The sequence below is a fragment of the Alexandromys fortis genome, unplaced genomic scaffold, assembly GCF_014885135.2.
Source record: "Alexandromys fortis isolate MF-2015 unplaced genomic scaffold, M_Fortis_MF-2015_v1.1 scaffold_101, whole genome shotgun sequence".
NCBI lineage: Eukaryota > Metazoa > Chordata > Mammalia > Rodentia > Cricetidae > Alexandromys > Alexandromys fortis.
In genome coordinates, this window is record NW_026067983.1 from 2,858,881 (window position 1) to 2,885,524 (window position 26,644).

General features: G+C 38.1%; 1 protein-coding gene across 4 annotated transcripts in view; it reads left to right on the forward strand.

Annotated features, from left to right (window-relative positions):
* Positions 1-26,644, forward strand: part of Dgkb (diacylglycerol kinase beta) — a 590,490-nt gene that overhangs the window by 73,137 nt on the left and 490,709 nt on the right. For all 4 annotated transcript variants that reach the window (XM_050158720.1, XM_050158722.1, XM_050158719.1 and 1 more), the window contains exon 2: positions 6,909-7,164. In XM_050158720.1, coding sequence (XP_050014677.1) covers positions 7,095-7,164 — 70 coding nt within the window. In that variant the 5' untranslated portion in view covers positions 6,909-7,094. The remainder of the gene's footprint in view (positions 1-6,908; positions 7,165-26,644) is intronic.

Sequence of the window (26,644 nt, forward strand, 5' to 3'; positions counted from 1 at the left end):
GAGCTAACACCTCTGCGAGATGGGAGTCTGTTCCCCTCCTTTCCTGAGGCTAAAGTGGGCTAAGTGATTCACTTTAGGCATGAGGAGACCATGGTTCAGAATCTGAATGGCAGTGTAGGTCGATCTGATTAAAAATGGAAAGAGTGTGATTATTTGTCAGGTACAAATTTTGGGGTGGAAATTTATCATTTAAAAATTGTATGACTGTTACAGTTTGAAATGAATCAATCATGATAGGCAATTGGATTTTAGCTTTGCCAAGCATCTTTACTAAATTACTTCATTGATACTACTTCCTCATCTTTTTTGTGTATTTATTTTCATATTTTCCTGTTACTTCCTCCACCCTTATAACTTTATAACTCAATACTCTGCTGATTACTGGAACACATTGCTGAGAATACAGGAATAATCACCGAGAAATTTTTATTTCCTAAAAACAAAATCTGTAGAATGAGCTCGTACCCATCCTTAGGAATATTTTCATCGCTGAATTGCTTTCTAAAACAAATCCTCTTGTTTCTTAGTGACTTTGACAAACTAATGACTTCAGCTCTCTCCTAAAATTCAAGTATGGTAATTAATAAACTTAAAATAATTTAAAAATTTTTATTTTGATAATTTCTATCAAAGTAATTAAATTAATGAATAAGTGAATCGAAGTCTTAGCTGAAATTGAATTCCCCTGGCCTTGGATTTCTCTCTTAAGTAAGGGTTGTTGACATTTGCAGTCTTCATATTAAACTCAGTTCCATTAATGCGACCTTTTGCTGTCTGACTTGCCTAGTGTCAAACAAATTAGTATTGCTGAGGTCAACTGGACTCTTCAACAGCATTTTATTGAAATAAGCAGCAGCTTTGGGAAAAAGTGACTTCTGCCCTCCCTTTGGAAGGGGCTTTCTTCCTTTTTGGTTTCTCCTTTTTGATACCATACTCTTCTAGCAGTTGGTTAGAAGTGTGGCGGGCTGTGTTGTGGGAGGCCTTTTTAACCCCTGTCTTTATACCTGTGGTAACTCATTCTTAACAAATTTATCCAGATCCACCTATTTGATACTAAACTCTTGCATAAGGGGAGTTGAATATTTCTTATTTGCAACTTTAACCCTGCTTTCCTTTCTCATTTTGCTCTGTGCTACAAGAGCCTGTTCTATGTTAAGACTAAACCAAGGCTTGGTCTTTGCCCCCTGAATTATGGTTAGATTTGATCCGTGTGATGGAATGGAGACTGCTAGATGAAGTCCAGCATTCATCACTCTGCTTCCAGCAAGGCTAGATTATTGCGAGGGTCATACATTCTTTCTCAAAGTCATGGTTCTTACCACCATTGTAGAGAGCTATAATAGGGTCTCTAAAGATGAGTCATTTAAAATTAACAGAAATTCATTTTTCTTACAATTCTATAGGGTAAGAAGTCCCCTATGGGTTTCTGAGATATCTCAGAGGGTAAAGACATTGGTCGCCAAGTCTGCTAACCTTAGTTTCATTTCTGAAACACATGTGGTAGAGGGATAGATCTGATTACTATCTATTGCCTTCTGACTTCTGCACATATGCCATGCCACACATGTGTGTAAATTCATGTGCGCACGTGCACACACACACACGGGACAAATAAGCAAAATATTTAAAAAACAGAGATTCATGATGTGAATGTCATGGGTCTTCTTGTGAAGATGTCATGGATCTTCATGGTGAAAGGTGTGTGTGTGTGTGTGTGTGTGTGTGTGTGTGTGTTAATATGTTGGGAATCACCTTGAATCCTACCAGGCTTCTTGCTGTGGCCGGTTTATACGTTCCAGAGTAGGAGCATGAGGATTAGAAATGTTAGATAATAAGATCAAAGATAAGAATGAATTACAGATACACAGGATAGTAATGGGGGTCACTCAGCCTCCTCCATCCTGAGTTATGAGTTTGCCTGTGCTTATTTTTCCATACACTTTTATAGCCCAATACCAAATGGGGGTAAGGCAGAGGACTGACTGCTTTAACATGATACAAAGGACAACTGCAACTTCAATACTTAGAGACATAACTCTTGTGAAAAGCATCTTGTTGTTTAGGCAGTAAGCCCACTCTAGATCAATTATCCTGAAGGCAGCCACTCCCTAGGCCAAACCTCCTAATCCAAAAGGAGTAGCAGAAGTATGCTTGAATTCTCTGACCTTTGATTAGGGTAGAGAGGATATGCATTTATGGGCCATCTAAATATCCAAAGTATCAAGTAACCACATTCTAGGTCAGGATGTGTAGCCAAAGTCATTTTCAACAACTTTGAGCAACATCAAACTCTTTGACCTTCAGATAAGGTGGAATGGGCTCACATCTTTGGTCCTCCACATACATCTCACTCACATAGTTAGATGACTTACTTATAGCACATCATAAATCTTTAATGATATCTTCAATATCAAGCTTTTACTGTTATTCAAATTGAACTCCTATGGTCTGGTAGTTTTTGGTCACCAGAGTCTAATATTATCACTTCTTTAGAAATACCTTAAAATTTCTGAAAATAGGGTTATTATTGCTGCGATAAAACACCATGACCAAAAGCAACTTGGAGGGTTATTTTTACATTTCCACATCACTGTTCACTATTGAAGGAAGTCAGGACAGCAGTCTTGAGGCAGGAGCTGATGCAGAGACCATGGGGAGGGGTGCTGCTTACTGGCTCGCTCCTTGTGGCTTGTTCTGCCTGTTTTCCTTTAGAATCCAGGACCATCAGCCAAGGGATGACACCATTCACAGTGAACTGGGCCTTCCTACATTAATGACTAATTAAGAAACTGCCCTCCAACCCTTTCTTAAGGAAGCATCTACTCTATTGAAGCATCTTCATCTCCACTGACTCTAGCATGTGATAGGTTTTGTGAATAATTTTTAACCTTTATAATTTAGTTTAAATAATCCTTCTTTTTTGCTTTATGCATTTTCCAATATAAATAAAACCATGTTTTTGTTCTCATATAGAATATTATTGCCAGCTTTTTAAAAATGTAGCTTCATGGCTTCTAATTATTTATTAAGACAGTGAGTTTATTCAATTTAGGTCATTCACCTAAAGAAATCTCAGAGTTCAAGTGTCATAGAAAATTCGCATATTGTGGCCTACTCAGTGTTTAGCATAGTGCCTACCTGCTATCAAGTTTCAAATTTATACTTCTCAGAGCCAAATGAATAAAAACTTATAAATTATAGCATTGATATTCTACGTCACTTCACTCTGTTTTCATGTGTCCTCCTAGAATAATCTTCTACTCTTCCATCTTTACTCGTTTCTATTGTTTTCCTTTCATTTCCCTTCAATTAAGGAGTTTATGGTTCTTGATATCCTGGCAATATCTTTTGTCCTCAAAACCCTTTAAATGTGTATAGACATGTTCACCAGGGAGTCTTAAGATTACCAATTCATATTCAGTGATTAGAGTCATGACATGTGACGTTCATAGAATTGGCTGACCAAACTGCAGTTCCTCTTTTCCAGATATTACTAGATATTTTTTTTCTCAGGAGAACATTGAGTCCTTCCCTGAATATGGAGAATGTTGTTCAGCCTAGGTACAATGGGCCAAATAGCTTTCTTCAGCGCTTCCAATGTAATTATTTCCTGCCACTAACTAAGCAAAGTGGCACATCTGTTGACGAGATGAGAAAGCCAGAATTAGACTGCTTTCCCAAAGCCAGCACAGTGGTTCCCTCCTGGCACTCATTTCATGCGCCTAAAGAAAGCCGTCTGCAGGGGAACGGAAATCTGCGAACACACCATGGGGATTCCCAATTGAATATCGTCACGTTCTCTCTAACCATTTGTGAAGAGGCAGCGGCTGTGAGAAAGTGCTGTGTTATTTTCAACACCTTCTGCGGCATGAAGCGTAGCAGTGGCTCTGGATTTAATATTATACAGGCTACATTTATCTTTTCATAGGCCTGATGTGTTAGCTCACCTAGTTACAAGTTTTAAACGAACATCATTTTTCAGCCTGCACCCCAGTAATTAAAACTATGAAACTAACGCTTCACAAAGCCGGAAGCTGAGATGCTTGAAGTATCTGCTCAGCATGGCCATGCTAGTCATTCGGTCTGAAATTGCACATGGACACAGTATTTGTTTGAATAACTATTTTGCCACCAAATATTGAACTTACATTATTTAATATTTGGCTTCTTATAACAGAATAGAGGTCAGCATGAATTGTATTGGGCCTTATAAGTTATTAGACTTTATAACTGATTAGTTACCATTTTAGCAGTTTGTCAAACTGGAAACCTTTCAGTTCATTAATATCTAAGAACAACAGGGACTAAGGAAATTGTGGTAGAAAAGGAGAAAACCTAAAGATCTAATTAGAAGCAATTTCACAGTGAATTGTATGAAGATAATGATAGGTTTGTGTGTGTGTGTGTGTGTGTGTGTGTGTGTGTGTGTGTGTGTTTGAGACAGGATTTCTTTATAGCTTTAGAGCCTGTGCTGAAACTAGCTCTTGTAGACCAGGCTGGCCTAAGACTCACAGAGATCTGCCTGTCTCTACCACCTGAGTCCTGGGTTTAAAGGCGTGCACCACCACTGCCCGGCTTCTTTTCTTTTCTTTTTATTTCTTTTTATTTATTTATTTTTTAAAATATAAGGTTAGCGGTGTTTCGTCCTTAATTGTTTGTTGCAGTATTTTCTATAATAAACATTATAATTCTTCAAATTAAAAAATAGGCCTGTTGCTAGTTTCTCTATCGAACATGTCTCTGTTCTAATAAAACATTATTCATAGAACAATGGTTTGATTTTGTTCTGCTGTTTGCTATTTTATATCCCAGATTAATTTATTGAGCACACAGCTTCCACTCTAAACATTTGCCTCCATAGAACAAGAAACTCTCCCGCATACACCAAACATGTCACCTGACAGGAAGAGCAGATAAAAAGGCTCGACAGGACACTTACACACATTTCAGTCCAACTGAACATTCCTGCGTGCCTCAATATAAATCTTCTTAAATTTCATTCCGATCCTTAATTCCAGATGTCTGGTAGCAGTCATTTCAATGCATACACCTTCTGTGGAGTTCTGGTACTAAGGGTGTTCAGGAAGACAGAGAGTGGAGGGGCTACAGGTGGAGATGGTGTTACAGTCCTGTGATGCCAATCATTCCCTGCCAACAGTCTCACTGGACGAAAGTCAGAGGCACCATCAGAGCCTGTCTTACAGGCCTGAATTGGGAAGACCGCATGCTGTGCCACACACCATGCGATTTGTGCAGTCTCCTTGACAGCTGATTTAATTTCAGTGTCAGCATTATTCCCATCTTCTTCGTGTTTGACTCTTGGCTGTGTTTCCATTGACTACCATGTTGGGTAACAGAGATTCAACAAACCTTTTTAGAATCAGTTAATGAACTACCATCATCACAAGAGACCTAGATATTATAGAGATCAGAAACTTGTTTGCTCATTTTATCTGTGATTTTTTTTAAATCATTAATGCATATTAATTGTACATATGTGTGATAGTCTTAGTATAGCTTTACATTTAATTCTTTAATGAAGGGACATCACTAGCATGTGGAAGAGACAAGAAAGCTGGCGAATCAGGCTTTGATAGGAACATGGGTCCAACTACTTCAGTAATGATTTGGTTGTAGCCATTTTTACGCTGTCCTTCACCCACTCTACCCAACATTTAAAACCCTGGGAAGAGCATGTGACGAGGCAAATAGGACTGAATCATCTGTCTCCTCTGGGTGAGGAGGACAGAGTGCACCATATCACCCAAATTCCTGGAGCTGGAGAGCAGCAAAGAGTCAGGGTGAAACCAGTGTGGATGATGAAACCAGCAAATGGAAACAGATGGAGACAAGGTGTATCCATTGCGTGTGTCCTGACGGATTTCAAATAGCCTGGCCGTTGGTTAACACATCCCAATCACTCTGTTTTTCTCTCCAATGAACAAGCTACTGTTTTTCAAAATAAAGATACCAAAACTTGAACATTGACTCTGTTTGCTGTAGGTTTCTTTGTTTTCTTCACAGTCATGCTGGAGGTATTGTGGCTTTAACAGGTTGTACCTCTTTTCATAAATCTTTCAATATGCAAATTTTAGAGACAAAGTCATTCTTCCCAAGCTACCGTTTTTATGAAACTTCCAATGCCAGCCTGGTTGAGTTCTGAGCCATTGATCACAGTCTCTGATAAAACACTGAAGCCAGATGGAGTTCACTTTTTGTCTTTATGAATTTGCCAGTGAATCTAAGCCTCTGACAACTTGGGGATTTATTTTAAAACGTGATTCACAGTGGAGTCATCTACTCTCATTAAGGAAGTCTTTCACACATTCGGTATTACTTTGATTTGGCACATTTATTGAAAATTTTAAAGATTATAATACTAAAAGTTTTCTAAAATTTAATTGTAATACAGCAATTATATAAGACCCCTAATTGACTTGAATAATGATATATGGGTGTGTGTTTTAGTGCTAAGTATCATTCAAGAACACAATTAGAAATCTAGTACATTAACAAATTGTATATGATTTCCAATTCCTTTAATAAGTTGTGTCTGGATTTTGGGTTGGTACTACTTAGATATTTTGAAAACGATGAGTTCAAATCATTAAAAAATGTTCTTGCCTATCCTTGGAATGTGGAGTTTATAAAATCGAACACAAATCTACTTTTGTCAGCATACTTTGATTAAGCAAAATGTTCTTCACATTTTGTACTCTTAGTTTCATTTATTTGTCTGATTTGTTATTAGAGAAAGAACATGGAATACCATTAAAGAATAGAGGCAAGACTGAACATATGCAAAATAAAATAAAACAATCTATTAGTTAGGACAGACAATTTTCTCGCTATCATTTCCTTTGTTCAATATTGCTAACCTTTTTATCTTTGTGTTTTTCTTTTTACAGTATTATAAGACAGTATTAAAACTACAAACATCCCCGGGAATTTTACGTGGGTGGATTGGATGTTCTGAAAGCCTGAACTATTTCATCATGAAACACACCGTGTAGACTCTTTAAAGCACAGAGCTCTGCCCAACACCTGGATAAGGAATCCTTCCTCTGGTGTGTGAGGTATTCTTCTCCTACATCATGACAAACCAGGAAAAATGGGCCCATCTCAGTCCCTCGGAATTTTCCCAGCTTCAGAAATATGCTGAATGTAAGTATTCATTTTGAAGATGATCTAATTTGACATTTTTGTTAACAAGGTTTGAATCATTACAAGAACAGATCATACCTCCTGTTTGTCTTGTAGACAGATGCAGGCATATCTATTATATTCACAAGTAGGTCAACTTAAAACTGTCTTATGAAAATTAAAAAAAACTAAGATATAAATTAAATCATGTATCAACTTTGAAAGAAACTGGGACATCAGACACAAAACTGAGCCTGGGAAACACTACTAGTAAAAGAAATAAAAGGAAGGATCCAAAAGGAAAGAGTTATTTTAGTATTTTGGTATTGTTTTTCTTCCTTTCTTTTTGTGTGAACATATCCAAATGATTAAGAGAAGGGATCTTGGATACATTGTGTAACTGAAGCTTTCTCTCCTGTCTGCTAATTCCCAAATAACCATTCTGAGGCTTAATATTAATTACAAACTAGTCGATGGCTCTGGCATCTTACTGGGTAGCTAGCACTACATATAAATTAACCGATTTCTATTAATCTATGATCTCCAAGTGCTCCGTGTTTTACTGGTAATGCTCTGGTTGGTTTCTTACTCCTTTGGCAGTGACTGGTGTCTCTCTGACTCCACATTCTTTCTCCCCATCACTGCTTGGAATTCCCACCTCCCTATATTCTTCCCTGCCATAGACCAAAGAAGCTTCTTTATTAACCAATGGTAATAAAGCATATTCACAACATAGGGAGGGACATCCTAAAACGGCATTATATCCCACAGTAGTACCTAATCTCAACAATAAGCTTTAAAGAGAAGACATGAAGAATTTAAACTAATATGCTTAATTAGTTCTTCCTCAAATTATAGACCAAAATAGCTCAAGCACAGTAAGGTAGTTTAAGATGCTTCATTATGTATGCACAGTAAGAGTTTATGTATAAGAATTTTATGAGATGACAAATTGATGGTTAATTGTAAAATCTGCAAAAAACTAGCTGAGAGTGTATGATTGTCAAATTTACTGTTCTTTCTCAAATCATCAAGATAACAAGAGAAATGGTATTTATTCTTTCAGAAGTTTTTCAGGTAATTAAGAAGCAAAGTGTATCAAGATTAGAAAGCATTCTTGCATAATAAATTGTCATGATCCACAGTGACTACAAGCATGTCCATCATGTGACAATTACATGCCATACCCTTTTCTCTGCATTCAGTACACACCACCATCTTATTAGCCATTTAGAGATCAGAGTCTTCAATTTAATGTTAGGAATGAACACTCCTCCACAGTCTATCAGAGAAGTAGCATATTGACCTAACTTTCTTGCTAGTTAATTTTTTTAATCTTTCAACAGCATATTGTTGTTTAAAATGCATTATTGAGTCATTTTTACATAAGTTGTTGATCGTAGTTAAATTCATAACACGCTAAGACTATGCATGTTAAATGTTAAATACGTATTCTATGTGCTTTGAGGGAGTAAAATATAAGCTATAGGATACTTGAGAAGACTGAATGATTCCCCAAAATCATTCCCATAATAAAACTAAATCAAAATTAAACCCAGAGAATATTGTAAAGATCATCTCATTTCATACTTGATTGGGGAATCTCTGCACATTGCTACAATAGAGCCTATAACTATGATGGTTCTATAAACCTCTTGGCTGTTTTCAAAATGAACAAAGGATGGATAGGGAGAAACTGGGGTAGCATTCCTTGGAAGACAGCCAGTACACACGAATGTGTGTGTTGAAATCCTAATCCTGTGCCTGATATTGGATAACTTTCCTGACATCTCTGTATACTAGTGTTATACCTATTAACAATAAAATGGTGAAAATAATAGAATTATTCATAATTGCAAATATCAAATTGGATAAGCTATATTAGAGAAGTAAGCAAAATGCCTAGTAAATTGTTAACTGCTGATACTGTTTACAATTTCTATATTAACATAGAGTAAATATGCGTTCGTGGCCCTTTGAATTTAATGCTGGTAATCAAGTAGAAAAACACATTTGGGAGCATGAAGAGTCAGTGTCCTCTATTGCTGCTATGAGTCTAGAGCCCCTTCACAAGATAGATGCCTCCAGTGTGATTGGCTGCCTTCCTTCTATGCCGTCCCCATGCATGCTGAAGGCAGCTAATGTCGAGCCTGCTGTGGCTGCCTGTAGCATGCTGTGACATGGCTCCTGTTTAGGTTTGCAGGCTGAGTCACTCCATGGGAAGCATTTTCATTGAGGTGTGGGAGGGTAGTCTAATTTCTGTCTCCACGCTTTATATAAAGCCTTTGGAACTGTTGTTACAAGACAGACCGCTCTCTCTCCTGCTGGGTAGAGGATTGAGCTGATCTCATTATTGCTTGGTATGTGCTACCTGCTGTGGTTCCAGGGCACAGCAAGGGTTAAGAGACTCCACATTTTGTCACAAGTGGGAACATCTTCTGAGTACATGAGACATGATGTTTTCAAATGGTTCAGTATCTTCAAGTTGTCATTTTGAATTAGGCTTTTGTTTGTTTTGTTTGCAAGTGTGTTCTACTGTATGTGATCTATTTTTAATAGGTACTGTCTTATGGAAAGAACATTTCCAAACATTCATAAATTTCATACTGTTTATAGTAGCTGACAATGCAGACCCATGCAAAATTATGGTGAGTTGAAGACTGAGATGCCTAATATTCAGATTCAGGATATAATTTATTCCATTGGTGAGAGGCATTCATATTGATTCTGTGGGAAAAACCTTGAGCTTTACAAGCAAACCTTTACATTTTGTTTTTGAGAAAAGGTCTCATGTATCCCAGGCTGCCCACAGATTCCAGATATAGCCAAGAATAAAACTGAACTTCTGATCCTCTGTCCCCTATCTCCTGAATGCTGGGATTACAAAGCTGTGTTACTACGACCATTTCAAAATATACTGGTGATGGAATCCAAGAATTTTTGTATGGGAAGAAAGCCCTCTGTTAGCTAAAGTGTATACCTTGCCCCTAAACTAATAGTTGATAGCATTAACTCCATCTTCTTAGGACTATTGCAACTGAATGCAATTCTTTCCTATATTAGTGAACATACAAAGGCAAAATAAACATAGTCAAGACATAAAATAGTGGGAAAGATTCATTACCTAACGTAGCCAAGAATGATATGTGAGCCATTTCCTGAGCAATGCCTCCCTCAAACAAACGGAACATGGGGTTTTATTCAAAGAACTTAAATGTACAGGTCGATCCTTCCTAAGCATGCTCAGTTTAAGACCATGCAGAGTCAAGTGATGGACAGGAATGGTTCTGGGTCTAGTCAACTTGCACCATAAAGTTTTAGCTGACAGCAAGTGAAAGGACAGTTTGAGGGTCTGCTAAAATAAGAATCTGCCCTGCAGGTGCTTGTCCACTGTCTAAAGGTAAAACCTTGGTAATGGTGCAAGACATTTGTTGCTTTCACAAATATTTAAACATGAATACAATGTTTATTTTGGTTCAATTTTATAGTAACACCATGACAGCCAGGAAGGTGGTGGGAGAATGAGAGAAGGAGAAAGATAGAGATAGACAATAGAAGATTGATAGAAGAAACTTATGTGTGTGTTTGTGTGAGAGATAAAAGATAGATAGATAGATAGATAGATAGATAGATAGATAGATAGATAGATAGATGGATGGATGGATGGATGGATGGATGGACGGACAGACAGATAGATGATAGATGGACAGATAGACAGACAGACAGATATACAGACAGATAGATAGATATACAGATAGATCAGCCCAAGTGACGGCCAAGAGGGTGCAAGCGCTCTCATTTCCCTCCTTTGTTCTATCCTGAATCCCAGTCTACATGACTTTCAATATAATCAAGTTGACAAAATTAATCATCACAGAATGTAACATAAAGTATAAGGTTTTCATCATTTTTCAATTAAAAAAAACATATAGTCTTTAACCTCAGAATATTTTTAATTGTGAAGCTTAATAAAGAAAGCATTGATCATCATAAATAATTGATACTTACTGCCCTACTGTAAACTCGTTATAAGTATTATCTCGTTAAAGCTCTAATAATCACGAATGGAAAGTAAATGATCTTCCCTGAGGAATAAATCTTTCCAGCAAAGCAGCTGGTATGGATCGTCATTCAGTAAATGACAGGATTAAAACAGTAGTATCTTGTCTATATGCCTTATAAATAAAATTGTAAAAAAAATAGACCAATCTAAAATACATTACTGGCCGTTATCATCTACACCCTTTTCCCTCCTTTTATTTTACATGCAGGACAGTGGTGGGGTGCAGCCACTCAACAGAGGGCTGGCTCCAATGTTACCAGAATCTGAGGATAGTGTTTGTCACTTGTGAGGAAACAGCCTTATGCAAGGCCAGTCGTAAGGAAAATGAGAGAGATCTTCTCTTCCCAAATCTCCATTCTGAATGGCTCAAGAGATTTGAGTGGTTTTACAGGACACAGGGAGTTAGCGTGACAGGTACTCGCTAGGGTGGGTGAGGTATTCCTCCACTGAGCATCATCTTCTCTTCCTGAAAGATGGCCCAGGTCTTCACTTCCTGAAGCCAGAATGTGTGTTTTCTTCTCAGGTAAACATGTTACTCTGCAGCAACTCACTCCTTACTTCATGAACATGAATCGTCGCAGAGAACCATTGATAATATCTTGGGGAAAGTCTAGGTTTGCAAGATTAGGGGAAAAAATACTAGCTCCCAATTGCTCTATCCATTTCTCACAGCAACTTGTTCACTCCATTTCCCTGGGACCTGGGACCGCATTTCTTCCATTGCTTCAGGCTGATTGGGATTAAGGTGAAACCAGGAAAGTCTTTTTTCTTAAATAAAAGGATTTTTGTTTTGTTTGTTGGTTTTGTTTTTGTTTTTAATAAAAGGTCTTGTCATGGTGAGATACGTGTAGGTCAAGCGGGAAGTAGAAGAGGGGCCAAAAGTGTCTTCCCCCATGGGAACATAAAAATGGTCTTCTTAAGCCTAGTTCATGGAAACCAAAGGGAGGGCTTCAATTCTGCAGAAAGAACTAGAGAATGTTTGAGAGACAAGCAAGGGGGTGGCAGATGAGAACAATTTAAAATGAATCCTTCTTTTACCAACGTGCAGAGGGTTCCCCATACCAGGGCCCTGGGATGGTCATTTGTGAATGTCGGTGTTTCTCTGTCTAATGAAGATGTAGAGTTCAATACTTCACTCACACTCATTCCTGGTCGTCACCAAGTATCCCTTACTATTCCTTATTTATACACACAGAGGGCTAGGGGTAGGATGATACGATGCTCATTAGCATGTTGGAGGCCCTCGGTGGTTCAGTCCCCCAAGGCACACACAAAGAAAAGATAATGGAGAAGAAAGGAGATGTAAGGCAAGAATAGAGGGAGAAGGAAGATGAAGGGAAGGGGGATAGGGGGTACACCAAAATATGACAGGAAAGGAAATCAACAAGAAGAAAACCATGAGGCACACTCTACTAAAGATATCTTTTTCTCATTTTAAGTGATGTATTCTTCTCCTTCAGAAACCCCTCCTCTAACGGGAAACCTAATTGTGCCTTTTCTGTTTTGTGCTTTGTTCATACAAGATGAGATAAGGAACAAAGGAAAGAAGCCTGACAGTGTATGTGTATATGCACACACTCATGCACTAGTGTGGATGTGTGTGTGCCTGTGCGCGTGTGCATGTGCATGCGTGTTCCCCGACTGTGTATGTTTTTATTTCATTGCTAAACAGATTAGATCACATGCTAGTCCTCTTTCTAATTTATCATGCTGAGATTTGCTTTTCCTTCTGTCTTGTGCCCTGTGTTGGATCAGCTCTATTTTGGGAGGACAAGGCACTCACTGGTAATTACTCTCTTTATGCAAGTCGAAAGGATTAATGGCACGGTGCCAGCCAGCATACTGTCTGAGAACACATAATTTGGTGTCGGATAAAGCTGGATTGGAGTCCTCGTGCCGTGGTGTGTGCTTTGCTTTCCTAGGACCACGCGGATTCTGGGGCTTCAGTGTGAGGAAATATGCCAGGTGCTTCTCAGTCGATGTCCTTGTTTTGACTGGCATCGTGGAGCTGGTGACTGAGATCATCTAATTTCAGATGACTTGAACCTTCTGAACACACTGTCTTGGGTTACCTACAGGGTTTCGACTTCACTCTCACTGTTGGCCTGAAATTTGCATTTGAGCACCTAGTTTAGATGCATCTTTCATTTCTGACCTCATTTCTTCTGATTCACATCGATGGACTTGCCAGCTCCTGGCCCTGACCCAGACTGTATTTCTGGAATGTATGTTGGCAGCATAATGTCTTTTGTCTCATCTCTGGCTCTGTTTGATAAACGCTTCAGACTCAATTTCCTGCTTGCTTGTCTGCTTGTCTTTTGTGTACTTGCTACCTTCATACTTCTGTGCTTAAATCTTGCAGTAGTAGAAGAAAGTGATAATCTATTTTCCTAATATTTTACGACCAATAGACATGTAATTTTGATAGATTTTTAGCGTTAATTTATTTAACATTTTTAGGCTGTCACAAATCAATTCATTTCAATTTGTGTTCCAACAGACTAATATTGATGTATGACTTCTCTAGAATATTAGTAAAAATGAGTCACTATCTGCTTTAATTAAAATGCTCATATTATTTCAGTATGTTGACAAGACAGTGCTTTTGTTCCCTCTTCCCATTACATTAATAATTAAAAAAAATTCTGATAACTTTATTATATAAATCATTACAAATAAATAAAAATACCACACAATAAAATTAACCAGACTGATGGTTTATACAGTTCATGAACTTTTATACAGTTAGAATCAGTATACAAAATAGAAGCTATGAAACTTCATGTTAAATTTTATACTTTTGGTAACAAATGTGTTTATTTATATTGAATACAGGAAGTAGACATTAGGTACAAAAGAAAATATAGCACAAACTGTTTTCCTAGTTCTAATTCTGTTATAGACTTTTTGGTTTTGGTGTTAGATAACTACATAAAATATATCCCATTACATTTTAAAAATCTGACCTAACATGAATTTGGTTCAGTTTTGTATTCAACTGTGTGATGAAGCTGTTATCACTGAAATTGGAAGAAGAAATAGGAAAAAGTTTAGGAATTGGTTGCTATCTCTAAGACTGTGTCTCACTGGCAGGGACAGACTTAAGTGTCTGTGGCCCAATTTACTCAGAAAACTCCATTGCACTTCCAGCCTGAGGAAGAGGACACTCATTCCTGTTCCCCGTGTACAAACTTATGTGGTAAAATTTATTGCTATGACTAGTACCAGAGGAGTAAAGTACAGCTTACTGCTTATTGTAGACCTGAATCAAGAGGGTAAAAACTGCTTACTATTTAGCTTAGAGAGTTACATAAGTCAATAACTTCAAATTCCCTTTTCACCATTCATAAAAAAATGTGGTTCATTTACACAATGAAGTACTACACAGCAGAAAAAATAATGACATCTTGAAATTTTCAGGCAGAAAACATCATATTGAGTAAGATAACCCAGACCCAGAAAGACAAATATTATATGTATTCACTTATAAGTGGCTTTTAGATATTAAGCAAAGAAAACCAGCCTGTTATTCATAATTCCAGAGAACCTAGACAACAATGACGTACATGGATTTAATCAACATGGGAAGTAGAAAAAGACAAGATTTTCTGAGTGAATTAGGAGCATGGGGACCATGGGAGAGGGTTGAAGGGGAGGGAGAGGAAGGGGGAGAGCAGAGGAAAAGTATAGCATAACAAAATCAATAAAAAAGAAAATAAAAGAGAAAAAAAACAAAGTAATAATCTCCATTCTGGAAGTAATACTCATTCTGTTACTTACAATAGTGCAATCAATTTAAACAAAAATATTCCTAAGGCGTGTGTATCTTTTTTTCCTTTCAACATATTTTTGTATTGATACTTTGGGACTTTTATATAATGCATCTCAACTCCACTTATTTCTCAGTCCCTCAGTATCAGCCCCCCACCCTAGTAAATTCTTCCCAAAACGAAAACCTTAGAGATATTAATTAAAAACAAAACAAACTGACTTAGTTAGGGTTTCTATTGCTGTGAAGTGACACCATGACCGCAGCAACTCTTTATAAAGGATAACTGGGGAGACTCACTCACAGTTCAGTGGGTCAGTCCATTCTCACGACAGGAGCATGACATCATGTAGGCAGACACGGTGGTGGCTACAGTCTGAAAGACCTAATCTGAGACACTGGACAATATCCTAAGCATAGGAAACTGCAAGCCTACCACAGGGACACACTTCCTCCAGCAAGGCCACACCTACTCCCACAAAGCCACACCTCCTAATAGTGACATTCCCTATGAGCTTATGGGGGCCAGTTTCATTTTCATTCAAACTGTCACACAAACCAAACAAACAAGAAGACTACATTGCTCCTTCATCCTTCCTGCCTCGCCAAGCCCCTCTTCATTTGTCTTAGAGGCACTGGAAGCCGTGATGTGCCTCACAGCAGATCTTTTTGTTCGCTCGGCTTTACTTGTAAATGTTCATTATATACTATTGGTCAAGTGCAAGGCCTCTGGCTTCTGGTACAGCATCAGTGCTGGACCCTCTCTGAGACTCCTTCAGATGACCTACTGTTGTCTAAAGTCATGGGCTTATGTATCTTAACGATATGCTTCATCCTCAACACTGTTCTATTTTAAACATTGTTATATTCACTAGACATTGCTTTGGTCTCTACCTTATTCATTATCTCAGGCAGTAAAACAAGAAGAAAATCAAACACAAGTAGAGGAACATAATTTTCTTCCTTCTTTGATTATTGCACGCACCATGAATGTGGTGTATTTTCTTCTTGGACCTCGTTTTTGTATCTGGTAATATACTGAATACTATAATACTTTTATTTTAAAAGTCTGCAGACTATGCAGAGAGACAAATGTTATAGTACATTATAAATCAATCATTTGAATGCTATATATTAAAGACTCAGATTTTTACTCAGTTTCATATGGGTAGAAGGTAAAAGGCAACTGGATTTTAATTTTAATTGGCAATAATGCAAAGAGGTTATAGAAACGAAGTCCATACAGTTTTCAGAACAGATAAATAAGGATGAAAAAGAGTTGTTCATCAGGGATGAACCTGAAGTCCTAGTGGGTGTGTATGCTAGCATTGTCTAGCACACTTCTGTGTGCACGGCTGTGCGGGTAAGTCCTGAGTGTAGATGTGAGGAATTCAGCAATAATTACAAATGTGACTCATGAGTATTTTTCATTAAAGGACATATATTATCACTGAAAGACCCTAAGAATACTAATTTGGGGGATGGTGAAATAATATTGCATTTTATACTGAAAAAAATATATATATTCACAATGTACTCGAAGAAAGAGCGACCATTAGAAATACAGAGTTATGTGAAGGTTAAGACATTGAAACAGAAAGGAGAGCTTCTGAAGGAAAATGAGCAAACGTACTCTCCAATTAAATTTGAGATGAAGAGAGAGGAGGAATTTGGATTTGAATACCTAAGTTAATGTGATTCATCTAACACTGGAATGGAGTACAAGAAATGACAAATTTGGAGAGAAAATAGAGTATTTTGATCGTGAACAATTTAGCTATGGGATTCTACAGGGTTTCATGCTGATGTGTAAATTACTTTGGCATAAAGGTTTGAAACTCAAGAAATAATTCAAATTCAAGGACATAGAGTGGTGTGCCGTGGTATAGTCAGTGGTTATCAAGTCCAGGGCATATATGATATGGCCGAGGGAAGCCCACTGGGAAGAAGAGAAGGAAGGGGCAGAAACAGCAGGGAACACTGTGAGTGAAAGGACTGGAGGGTGGGTGTCTTCCTGAGAGTTTCTATTGCCCTGATGAAACACCATCACCAAAGCAACTTGGGGAGCAAATGAGTTTGTGTGGCTTATACTACCATATCACTGTTCCTTACCAAAGGAAATCAGAACAAGAATTCAAATGGAAGAAGGAGTTGATGCAGAGGCCATAGAAGGGTGTTGTTTACGGACGTGTTCTTCATTACATGCTCAACCTGTTTTCTTATAGAACCCAAGACTCCCAGCCCAGGGATGGTATTGCCCACAATGGGCTGGACCCTACCCAATTACTTCCTAATTAAGAAAATGCCCTACAGACTTGCCTACACCTCTACCTTATGGAGGCATTTTCTTAATTGAGATTCCTTCCTGTCAGATGACTTTAGCTTATGTTGAGTTGAAATGAAACTAGCCAGCACTAGTTTTAGGAGAGCCCCATGAATAACTGGAAATAAAGGTGGAAATGGGTGGGTGGGCCGTTATTCTACAATCAAAAGAAAAAAGTATTCCACAAGGCTGGGTCTATTTGAATGTGCCGGTACACACCCGTAACTGTGACACTCGGAAGACTGAGACAGAAGGCTCACCACAGGAATAAGGCCATCTTGGTCTCCAGATGAAATCTAAGCTGCTCAGAGCGATACATTATGTCTCTGTCCCAAATACACAAAAGCAAACAAAGATAAAAAGACAAATGATAAGGTCTAAGGATTACCACGATGTGTCCAGATTTTAAAACCTTGGGGATTTGAGGAGATTGGAGGATCTTATTTAATTATTTTGCTGTAGTAGGTGCAGTGAAATGAGTGGAAAAGAAGAAGTGGGGAGAATGAAATTAAAAAAAATAGGCGTCCATAACTAAAGCAAAGGGCACATCTGAGAATCTTAATCTTCCTCATCTAAGAGAAATAAGGGTTACAGAGGCGCAGGACTGAACTGGATGATTCTTAAAACGAAGGGGATAGTTTGTGGCAAAATACTGTAAACCTATTGACAAAAACTGCTTTCATTTTGGAGTTCATTTAATTTCCTTGGGCCTATCTGCACTGTTTTACAACCAGTAGTTTTGGGTTTTGGCAAGTGATCTAACCTTCTTAAACTTTAATCTCCTCTGCTGTGTAATTAAGGAAATAAAGAAGCCTATCTCAAAGGGGTTTCATAAGACACGAACAAAATACTGGGTATGAAATTGCCCTGTAAACAGCAAGCTACCACAGGGAGTTAATTACCACTTCTGTCGTTAGTGTAGAGTGTTCTGAGTTTCGTTCAACTTTACGTTCCCTGGAGTTCAATATCTCTGCTTCCCCCAAGTACATATTTCTATTTTTATTATTTGCTGAATAATGTAGTTTCCTTCGTTGAGACTCCATGAGATATGGCCTTAGCTCAAAGACGGTCTCATTTAGCTCTTTTAGACACTTTATCTTCTAATCCCACAGCTGCTTTATAACCTTCCCCAGGAGTCTGAAGACCCCATTTCTCATTCCGCAAACCAGATTTTATATGGATGAATACTGCCAAGTTTGAAGATCTGAGAGTTTTCCCTGCTGATGATGTAATAAGTTAGCATCCTGAAGACTCATGGGTACTAGGAGACACAGCACTCGTGGGTCAGAGACGGGGCACTCCATTAGTCATGTCAGAGGGAGCTGATGCACCTCATGTGTGTACAGGCTGTTTACCCCAAACCCATAGGACAACATGAAAAGGTGCAGGTCACATTTCCACAGGCAGAGAATTAAGTTGTGAGAAGACAACTCTGAGTTAAGGAACTTTGCCTCATTTGCAATGGACAATAAAATGCATACTCTCCCCTCAAGATAGTTATAAAATATACAATATAAAAGATCATTTAAAGGATAAACAGGAATCCAGGCAGTTGGCTGGTATCTCTGCTTACAAAATCTACAGAACATGAAAAAAAACCCAGGGATGTCTTTCAATACACAGAAGCTAATAGCAGCCGTTAACACCATGGTGTCCAGGGGTGACAAACATGCATATTTTCCATTCCTGCTGCCTTTCAGAGTGAAGCATTGTTTGTTTGTTTCTGGTCTGTTTCTTCCCCTCCCCAACCCTGCACTATGGATCATGGTGCATCCCATTTTTGACTTCCACCTTCAATGTAGGAAGCTTACCCACTTTCTATATTCATCCCAGGAACATGAGCACAATGAAATTGTTGAGTATTTTTAGTTCAGACTCATGAAAAATGAGCTTAAATCTGTTTTATTTAAAGAAAAGATCTTCTCTTTCTTAACTCTCTTTTGCACCTCTCCTCTTTCTCTCATTTACACACACACACAAATATGAGTATTTTCTTTCAAGTGTCAGTACATTACCTTATTTTTAAATGTTTTATTATCAAGCACAGAAGGCCGTGGGAAAAGGCAACAAGTGGCCGCCATCTAGCCACGCCCTCCCCTTTTCCAAAGGCTTTGGAAGTCTTGCAATAGAATAAGCTTTAGAACACTGCTGCCATTTCTTCCAGAGTGGATGCTATGGGGCCTTTGGCAGTGGTTCTCTTGGAGCTACTGCCGCTGCAGGAGGGCAAATGGCTTCCAGAAGCTATTCAGGGTAGTATCCCTGCTTTGCCAGAGGAGAGAGTCATTCAGATGTTGACAAACATCAGTTAAGTGTCTATGGGTTATAGTTTTTATGGCTATTATAATTTAGTTATTGTATTTAAGAAAATTAGTCCTCTTGAAAGTCAGTCTTTAGAAATTGACTTTACATCTCTGCCTTAGTTATAACTCATGGTTTTTTAACACAGAACACATTCGCATTCTAATCATTGATGAGATATGATTTACCAAGATCAAATTCTCTAATTTTGGAGAGAGAGAGAGAGAGAGAGAGAGAGAGAGAGAGAGAGAGAGAGAGAGAGAAAGAAAGAGAGAGAGTCTGCACACAAGTGTTCTCCCATCTTCATCAGAAGTCATGGAAAAGGACATTACCTTTTCAATCTCCCTTCACTGTTCTTCACAGATGCAAATCTAAATAAAGATAAAACAGAAAGCATTAGATAACTTGGGGCTTCTTGGGCTAGAAACGATCTAGTTATTTCTAGTAACTTTGTTTTTCTAGGAGTCAAATGATCTCCAGTGTCTTCTCTTCCTGGAACTTAGACAGTGGACACTTCTCTCAGCATCTCTGGGGAGGATTTCTGAAGCAGCATCACCACTGCCTCTGTGCATGAGCATTTCACTGTTCCAGGCTTTCTCTTTTGGGGCTGTCACCTACTTCCCTAGTCACGGCATGAAGACTTCTCATTAAGTTTGAATGTTCAACCTAGCTTAGGTAGTTTTTTTGGCTAGCTCTTTTAACTTAAATGAACCTGTTTCTCTTTATCTACCTTTATCTAGTCAAGGGGCTTTGCACTTTTCTGCCTTCTGTGTATCTTACTTTCACTTCCGCTGCTTCTGGCTGGCTGCCTGGCTTCTAGCCCCAGGTGTCTCATTCCTCTCATTCCTCTTCTTCTTTCGAGCCTAGATTTCTCCTATTTATTCTCTCTGCCTGGCAGTCCACTTGTCAATCTCCTGACTAGCTATTGGCCATTCAGTTCTTGATTAGACTCATCAGATGCACTCGGTAGGTCAGGTGAAACAAATGCAACACCTTTTGACATAATGAAACACACATCCTTACATTGTGAAAGCAATGTAGAATCAACAAGTATGCCACATCTTTACAGAGTTGAAGTAATATTCCACAGCATAAACACAAGTAGCACATCTTTTCATAGTTAAGTATTCTACAATATCCTATATTTCTCCTTATTGCGCTGCTAGTACTAGCTTTGTAATGGTTTGCATCTGTAGTATCATATTGGAAGACGGAATATCAATTGAGAAAATACCCCCACCAAGTTTGCCTGTGGGCAAATCTATGGAGCGTTTTCTTGAATACTCACTAACGTGGATGGGTCCATCCTACAGCAAGCGAAAGGGGGAATGGTATCATGCCAATGTTCATAGTCCTGAGTTGTATAGGAAAGCAGGGTGAACAATCCATATCAAAGCAGTATACAGCATTCTTCCATGGTCTTTGCTCGAATTTCTGCTTCCAGATTCCTCTCTCAAGTTCTTTCCGATTTCCTTCAGTAATGGACTGTGATGTGGGACTGCAAACTAAAATAATCTTCTCCCCAAGTTCATCATGGTTATTATCCCGACAATAGGAACACTAAGACACACTTCTCAAAAGTGATAACCTCTGCCATTTGTCAAAGCTTGTGAGCGTACCTTTTAGCACTTGTTCTTCCCCTGAGGTCCACCATAATCACCATGCTGAGTGCTATCCTAACTTTGTATGTTATTTTGTCTAGCAGCATGATCAAGTGTACAGAAACTACTATGTAAGATAGTCACTTAAGCGATCTCTGAAAGCAGTCAGCATGGAAAAGCAAACTCATGAAATGACCACTGATAAAATTCTACTCGAGATGATATTAATTACATATTACTCCACTGTCCCTGAGCCTAATATTCAATTCAAATGAAAGTTCTTTCTTCTATCTTGTTTCTTTTCCCTCTATTCTTTCAAGTGCTTGGAGAATTAAAAAAAAAAGTCTTAAGTTTTTGTGTGTTTTTGGTGTTCACCAGAGTTTATAGTCTGAGACATTTAAATACTACTATGACAACTTCTGACGTTACTGTAATCATACAACTTGACACAAAAATATAGTAAGTTGTCATCCATCTCTCTCATAAGGTAGGGGAAGAATAATGGCCAGTATTAGTATTAGCTACTTTCTATTGCTGTTTAAAATGTCTTCACCAAGGCAACTCATAAAAGAAAGCATTTAAGTAGGCATTTGGTTTGAGAGGATTAGAGCCCATGACAGTGAAGCAAATGCATGGTGACAGGAACAGCTGAGATCTTGCATCTCAGTCTATAATCCTGAGGCAGAGAGAACAACCTTGAAATGGAATAACCCTTTTGAAACCTGAAAATCCATCTCCAGTGGCATGCCTCCTCCAATAAGGACACATATCCTAATCCCTTTCCAAACAGGTCCACCAACTGGGGACCAAATATTCAATCATATGAGTCTTGGAGGGCCATTTGCTTTCAAACTGACACAGTATCTAAAACATGCTAGAACGGAGACAGTTAGCAAACATTAGTCTGGTTTTAAGTTAGCATTCTTTAAGCAACAAGTCTTTGGTCACCTCATTATTCTTTTAGACACTTCAGGGTTCCTTGGTTCATATTCTGAGGTCTAAAAAAAACCATTTTCCCTTGAAATCTAGAGATATATTCACATTCATTGTGGGGAAATGTGTATAATGTCCAGAGATAGGATGAATATTCTTCACCCCTTCACCCAGAATCTGTTTTTATTTATTGGGTTAGTCACTACTAAGTCTTTGCTTTTATCTTAAAGTCTGCCAAGATCTCCAAAGGACACTGTGATCAGCAACTTGGCAAAATCCAAGGCTCTGGAATCTTGTGGGGTGTCTTGGAAAGTATATAATTTACTCACTTTTTGATCCTCACTCTCACTCAGATGTTCCTTGTGGTGGAAGTTATCTTTTTGATGGAAATCCAATGAACTTGACTGTGATACCACTCCTATAAATGCTAGATCACATTTCAACTGTCTGTTATGCCCACTCTAATCTTAGCTTTAAATCAAACATACCTCCTCTATTGACACATGATTCTTCCCTCTTGAATTAATGTTATTTCTTAGTCTCTTATAGACTCGGAATTCCTTTGGAGTTTTTGTTTTGATTTAATCAAAGTCACAGAAATGGAGTATGATAAGTAATAGATGATTGTTGTAAGGAATCCACTTGTTTTTGTACCAGCTGCCCCGACTCCAAAATAAACACACAGAAAACGTATTAGTTAAATCACTGCTTGGTCCATTACCTCTAGCTTCTTATTGGCTAACACTTACATCTTAATTTAACCCACTATTATTAATTTATATTTTACTGTGTCTTTCTCTCTAGTTTCCTTTCTCCATCTTTCACATATGACAAGATCTCTTATTCCTTATATTCTCTTTCTAGAGTAGTCAAGAACTTATTCAAGTATTTTTTTCACATTTTGAATATTTGCTTTTTAGTTTTTTAGCACAGACCTCAGGAAACATCTCTCCCTGCATCTCATCTGTGTTCCGGGATCTATAGTTCTAATGTGTAAGTATGGCTTATTGTTGAGGGAAGCATTGCTTGTTCATCTCAGCTGCCCAGCCACAAACAACCACTCAGAAAACCATATTATTTGCAATACTGTTTGACCAATAGCTTATGAGTGTTTCTGGCTATACTCATATCCTAAACTAACCCATCTCTATTATTCTGTATATCGCCACCCACATGGCTATGTTCTGCCCTACTATAGGTCCAATGCAGTTTCTTTATTCATTAACGGTAATCACAGCATACAGAGGGAAATCCCACATCAGCTTATTAAAATTGGTCTTTCCTAGAACTTTCTTAAAGTCTAATAAATATACTGAGATGTCAACACTTGATAAAATATGATAAAGTATATACCACTTACCAGTGTGCACAGAGAGACTCAATGGATGCCTTGGCTAAATTAGTTCCCTCACAAGCATCCTTTATAGAGACCTCAATTTTTTAAATATATTGCATAATAAATATACAATATTTGTAGAAGGTTCCCTTATGCAAATTTTCATACAGAGCATTTTGTTAAAAGATCATCCTCATAAATACACATAATACTGCTTCTTTCTGACTTTTAGAAGTTCATTGCTAGATTCTCATTTTGTTGGTGTTTGTCTCACAAAGCTCTCTGCCTACCTCTTTTTTTTCACATTTGAATGCTTATCTTTTATTGATCATATATAAACATTTATTTTGGGATATATATAGTTACATATATAGTTTTAAGAACAAGAAGCCATTTTTAGCTCTTGCTTCTAATTTCATCTCAGTTTCCCTCTATCAGTCTTGGGTCATATGCTTGCCTCCTGGTAGCAGCAGAAACTGGATACAGACGATAGCTAGGTACCCACTGTTGAGTACTACCAGCCAGCTATGTGAATGGCAAGAGACAGGGCAGATGGACAAGAGAATTGGGCTATAGACATGAAACTTCCTTGGAGTAAACACTCCATGATGGTCAGGAACTAGCTAGCTTATAACATCTTGTGAGCTATCACTTATCATTGGTATAAAAGCTTTCTGAAACTTCTAGAGGTATGCATGAATTTGGCACAAAGTGTAGAACATTCTTTATCTTGGCTGGAAATCATGAGTAGCGACAGGACTTATGAGCTGTGCTTCAAGCTCATTGGCCTTTTGTTCCACAGAGCGTGGGACTTAAGCTATAGAAATATACATGTAAATCTAACTGGAGCATTATTGGTGCCAAGTTGAAGGTTTATTTCTCTGTGTTTTCAAGAGTAGACTATGGCTCTGGGCACTGAGAACTCTTACTTCCAAACATAGAAGTCTTCAAATTTACAAACCTTAGTGTTCAGTGCTTTAATTGTTAGTGATCATGCATGCAGCTGCAGGTAGGTTCAGGTATCAGGTCTCAGATCTTAACTCAGAGAGCCTCAGTTGAACTTCTCAGTGGCTAGGATCTGCAGTTCTTATACTCAGCTCTTCCTAGTCTCTTCTTCTGGTCTTGGCTCTTCCTGGACTCTAATTGTTCCGGAGCACATTAGCTGCTGTCAACCATTGTGGTGAATGAGTTAGTATAGTTCTGATATTCCCTAAAAACCTGAGGTACGGCACCTTCCAGGTGTTGGAGCTGAAAGCCCCACTTCTGTCTTCTCTGCAGGCACTCTACTTTAAACTTGTATACTCACGACTGAGTTCACAAGCAAACATGAAAGACCATTTGATTGATGTTTGGGAAGAGGGAATAATGATACAGTACAAGAAAGCATTGTGCAGGAATCCTTCTGGATTGTACTCAAAAAGCTGAAAGAGCTCAGTCAAAGTGAAGCTGCCAGGAACCAGCCCCAGCTGTTATGTTTGTGAGGAGGGAAAGGCTTCCTGAAACACAAGTTGGGGCTGAAGCCAAGGCTGGGTCACAGTGATCAGAACCAGAAGAAGAGACAAGGAAGAGCTGAGTATAAGAACCAATGTACTTTAGACAACATTCCTTGGCATCTCAAGGTACGATAGCACACACAGTGTAAATGTGCATACTGTGTATTCAGAAACAAGATTGCCAGAAACTCCCTGATCTCACTGCGTGTTTAATTTTTTGAATTGGTGGTTGTGCTATGTTCAGAGACCTCTTCCTCCTGCCAAATTTGTCATGACCCTTCATTGGGGATGTGGAGTGACAGGCTACCTACAATCTCTTACATCACAACATTCCTTCCTTGATGAATTCTACCCTTGAACTCTAAGCCACATTAAGGCATTTCTTCCTTAAGTTAAAATATCACTTTTTAGGTGTTAGGTATTCTATTGCAATGAGCAGAACAGCAACTAAGATAAACTCCCTTGACATATGAAGAAAAACAAAACAAAAAACCATAAAACTTTGAGGATTATAAGTAGAGAATGTTTTTATGGGAAGGTCACTGAGTTTCGTTTGCTTGGGTCCCAAACAGCACAGACAATGTTGTCACTGAGACAAATAGAGGTAGTTTGGTTTATGAGAAGATACCTCAGTTATTGAAGAACTGACTCACACAAGACTAAGTCTTCCCTGTGTCAATTTTATTGTTCCTTACCACAACCTCTACCCCACTGTGAGCACTCTCAGTAGGGTCTGACTTCCTCCTCAAACCTGAAAACGAAAGGGTAAACATGACCATCATTCTCTGCTGAGTACTGCCCCCCCCCCTTTTCAGCTCAGGTCCAGAGCTCTCCTGAGAAGTATAGACCAAGAGGCCAGTATTTTTAATACAATATTTGAGTAATCTTTAAGAGGGCCCCATTGGCTTCTTATATCTGCTCCCTAGACTTTAACCATGGTGATTTTACATATTGGAAAATGCAGGTGGAGTTTTCTCTCTGATCTCCACATCCTCTGGTTAAGTCATCGGCTTTTACTTCTAGGCACGTCTGTCAAAGCATGTTTCCCAAAGGAGCATTATATGTCTATGAAATCAAAATGCTTTCCCTCAAAACTAATATTTTGTTTTAAAATGACATTTATTTATTTTTTATTAGTTTGTGGACAGTAATATTATATATCTCTAGACTATGGTGATCTTCCATAATATTGGGAACTATCAACTACAGTTCAATTATGCTGCAAAAATGTATTTTGGATATATGGCTTCTCATTGAATTTGCTATATGTGGTATGTTTCCAGGCTAGCTCATACAATTGTGCTTAATTAAATGAAAAATAAAGTTTATAATAACACCATTGTTAAACTTATTTCTAAAAAGGCCATCATACCATAAATTATTTTTATATGTGAACCATGAGACAATTTTAGTACCCATAGTCTCACTACCTTTTGAGTTGTTTTATTTAATTCACCTTTAAAAAGTGATTTTTATTGTAATAAATGTTGTTCAAGGATATTGAAATCTAAAGTTCACTTTCCCTTTGTAATGGTGAAGATAGTTACCACGGATTGTAATTATTTATTTAATAAGATGCTATAGTAACTATGTTTCTATTCTCCAAAGGCTGATTTCTAATGATGTGAAAATAGCTTATATTTAGAATGCCTTAGGGATCATTTTTCGTTATTTTTTTTTGAGAG